Consider the following 3,478-nt stretch of genomic DNA (forward strand, 5'->3'; position numbering starts at 1 on the left):
ACTTTCATAAAAATATTTTTGAAAAGCATACATATAACGATTTTGTTTCTTTCCCCTTTACCTTAACTATTTTTCTGCCCCTGAGTAATTAACTTCTTTTCCTCTATATATATCCGACCAACAGCATTCTTTCAGTCATGATACCTTGTTTTCAAATACAGTTTGATCATTCTTCATTATTGCAATCATGAGTCCTAACTCAAATGTTGTTTTCTCTTTCTTTTCCTGTTCTTTCATTCCTCACGACTCTGCTTCTCCACAAACTCTACCTCTACTTGCCATGAACGAGAGCGGCAAGCTCTTTTGAAATTTAGATCAAGTTTCAAAAACACATCTGCTGGACCACTTGGTTCTTGGGAGGGATTTAATTGCTGTCACTGGAAAGGTGTTCGTTGTGATTTTATTTCAAGACATGTTATCAAGCTTGATCTTAGCTATACATCAGAAGTGGAAGCTGTAGACCCTTCACTGTTGGAGTTGGAACATTTGAATTACTTGGACTAGAGTGTAAACTCATTTAATTCAAGTTTTCTACCAAAGTTCCTTGGTTCCATGAAGCAGCTAAGATAACTCAACCTCTCTTATTCTGACTTTAGTGGCATGATTCCCCATCATCTTGGTAATCTTTCAAACCTTCAAGTTCTTGATCTTTCAGATTATGGGGAAGATTTCTATGCTGATGACATGGGTTGGGTTTTAAAACTCTCATCATTGAGACGCATAACAATGACTGGAGTGTCCCTTGAGAAGGCACACAATTTGTTTCAGGTACTTTCCATGCTTTCTTCTCTGTTACAGGCAGGGTTTAGTCTTTGTGGTATTGCCAATGTCCATGTCACACATGCCTCTATGAATTCTACATTTCTTCTTAATATTGAGCTCTTGGATCTTTCAAACAATTATCTTCATGGTTCAATTCATGATGCTCTTCAAAATATGACCTCCTTAAGGGAGTTGGACCTTTCATGGAACTCAATTTCTTCAATTCCACACTGGTTGGGTAATCTTCACTCTCTGATCCATCTTGATCTTTCTTCGAATTCTTTCAATGAGAGTAAAATCTCCATCTCCTCTATCTTGAACAACATATGTTCCCTCCAATCCTTAGACTTGTCCGGTCACAAATATGAATCAATAGTGTCTTTACTAAGTTTTGGTGGTGGAAATTTATCTCAACGCTCAATTGACAATTTTAAAGATTTATTCTTATCTTCCAATGGTATTAATGAGAGTTTGCCAAGCTGGTTTGGCAAGCTAAAGAACTTGAAAAGACTTTATCTTTCAAATAATCTCCTTTATGGGCCAATGCAAAGTTGGTTTAGAGAGTTAGAGAACTTCGAAACTCTTGATCTTTCAAATAATTTTCTCTGTGGGCCTATTCCAGTTAATCTTGGAAAATTGTCTAATTTAGTTAAATTAGATCTTTCACATAACCTTTTAGAAGGTACCTTTTTCGAGAATCACCTTGAAAAGCTCCTAAATATACAATATTTACAAGTAGGATTTAACAAACTTTTTGTAAAGCTTGATTCAAATTGGACACCTCCATTTCAATCCTTAGCATATTTAGGAATGGCATCTTGCAATATACGCACAAAGTTTCCACAGTGGCTTCAGAAACAAGAGCAACTAATGCACTTGGATTTATCCAATAACAGCATTAGGAGACTAATTCCAAAATACAGTAGGGATCAAAATATAAAGTTAAGACTGTTAGATCTCAGGCACAATCTTATAGAAGGTTCAATACCAAACTCTTTGTGTAATTTGGAGAATTTGATCACTCTAAGGCTATCATATAATAGACTATCTGGTGAAATTTCCAATTGTTGGAGCAACGCTAGTCAACTTTATGTAATAAATCTTTCATCTAATAAGTTATCAATTCCAAGCACATTTTGGAATGTATCTCAAATGATGTGGTTAATTTTGAGCAACAACAATTTATATGGAGACCTTCAACAAGTCTTACAACGACATTCAACATTACAAGTTTTGGACCTTGGTGAGAACCAATTTACTGGAATGATACCTTCTTGGATAGGTGATGGGGGATTGCCGCAACTTCACATTCTAAGGATGTCACAGAATTTGTTATGTGGTGATATTCCACCTTCCCTTTGCAAGCTCTAAGGATTGGGAATCTTGGATCTTTCTGGCTCTAATTTGTCAAGTTTAACCCCTTATTGCTTTTGCAATCTTAATGGAACAAATCAATTCCACTCAGATGATTCTATTTTTGGATCTTCTTATGAAAATGAAGATATAACGTTTGTAGAGGGTGTTGATCAAGCTTTGAAAGGATTGCAACTAGAATACACTTCAAATTTGAGGTATTTGACAAACATTGACTTGTTGAATAACAATATGAAGGGTTCAATTTCAAAAGGTTTAACTTGTCTCTCGGATTTGATTGGCTTGAACTTGTCACACAATAAATTTTCAGGAAAGATTCCAAGCAAGATAGCAAACATGAAGTCATTGGAATCCGTTGATCTATCAAGCAACCAACTTTTTGGTCCTATTCCCAGCAACATGTCCACCATGACTTCATTGAGTTTTTTAAATTTATCAAATAATAATTTTTCAGGACCTATTCCTAAAGGGGCTCAATTCTCTACCTTTGGTTCATCTTCTTATATTGGCAATCCATATCTTTGTGGAGATCTTCTTGAAAAAGCATGTCCTGGGATTGGGATGACCCACCCTCCTTCCAACCTTAGCTTTCATGAAGAGGATGATGATCAAGGAAAAGAAAAGGTGTTATTTTACTTTGTGATAGCATTGGGATTCATCACAGGATTCTGGATAGTTATTGGATTTTTGTTGCTCAACAAAAACTGGAGACATGCTTGCTTCAGACATGTGGATAACTTTGTTGACTTCATGTATGTGGAAATTCATGTCAGGAAAGCAAGATTCAAGAACAAGTGCATGAACCTGGTTGCTCATTGACAACTTCTATTATCAGTTACGTGTAAGGTCCACGTTATGTGTTCCCACAAGCCTTTTATTCTTGATGGTCCAATGTTATTGATTGTCTTGCCAAGGATGATCTATGTTGTTGTTCATGGTTATCTCTTGTTTCATGTAGTTGGTGTATGGAATTATGAATAATAGATAACTTCCGTTGTGAATTTGAGAGTAGTTAATTTGAAGCCAAGATGAGTATTCTAGCATTTTTTTTTCCTTTGTTTTTTCATATGATTGTATTATAAATGATAAATTTATCTAAATCATAGTGATTAAATAAAATCATAGATAAAAGATGATAAAAAAGTTCTGTAAAATACTGTTTGCGTTTTAAATTCATCCATAAATTTTAGAACATTGGTTGTGGAAATATGAAGGAATTGGACATGAAATCGTAAACCTCGCTGCCGTAATGAAAAAAAAAAAGGATTTTTCGTGGAAATGTGAAGGAATCGGACTTGAAATATCATCAAAAACTATTTACACTGCTTTTATTCCCTTAATT

At 34.9% G+C, this 3,478-nt stretch overlaps 2 protein-coding genes across 2 annotated transcripts; both read left to right on the forward strand.

Annotated features, from left to right (window-relative positions):
- The first annotated feature begins 600 nt into the window (after positions 1-600).
- LOC129316494 (receptor-like protein EIX1) lies at positions 601-2,133 on the forward strand. Its single transcript, XM_054960918.1, has one exon. The coding sequence runs from the start codon at positions 601-603 to the stop codon at positions 2,131-2,133; it is 1,533 nt and encodes a 510-aa protein (XP_054816893.1).
- A 288-nt stretch (positions 2,134-2,421) lies between these two features.
- LOC129315056 (receptor-like protein EIX2) lies at positions 2,422-3,098 on the forward strand. Its single transcript, XM_054958567.1, has one exon. The coding sequence runs from the start codon at positions 2,473-2,475 to the stop codon at positions 2,953-2,955; it is 483 nt and encodes a 160-aa protein (XP_054814542.1). The 5' UTR covers positions 2,422-2,472; the 3' UTR covers positions 2,956-3,098.
- Positions 3,099-3,478: the final 380 nt, after the last annotated feature.

The sequence above is a fragment of the Prosopis cineraria genome, unplaced genomic scaffold, assembly GCF_029017545.1.
Source record: "Prosopis cineraria cultivar Desert tree isolate PC_DT_omini unplaced genomic scaffold, ASM2901754v1 PC7, whole genome shotgun sequence".
Classification (NCBI taxonomy): domain Eukaryota; kingdom Viridiplantae; phylum Streptophyta; class Magnoliopsida; order Fabales; family Fabaceae; genus Prosopis; species Prosopis cineraria.

Bases quoted from the DNA above. Each gene is read 5' to 3' on its own strand.
- LOC129316494 (XM_054960918.1), top strand. From the start codon at position 601: ATGATTCCCCATCATCTTGGTAATCTTTCAAACCTTCAAGTTCTTGAT.
- LOC129315056 (XM_054958567.1), top strand. From the start codon at position 2,473: ATGAAGTCATTGGAATCCGTTGATCTATCAAGCAACCAACTTTTTGGT.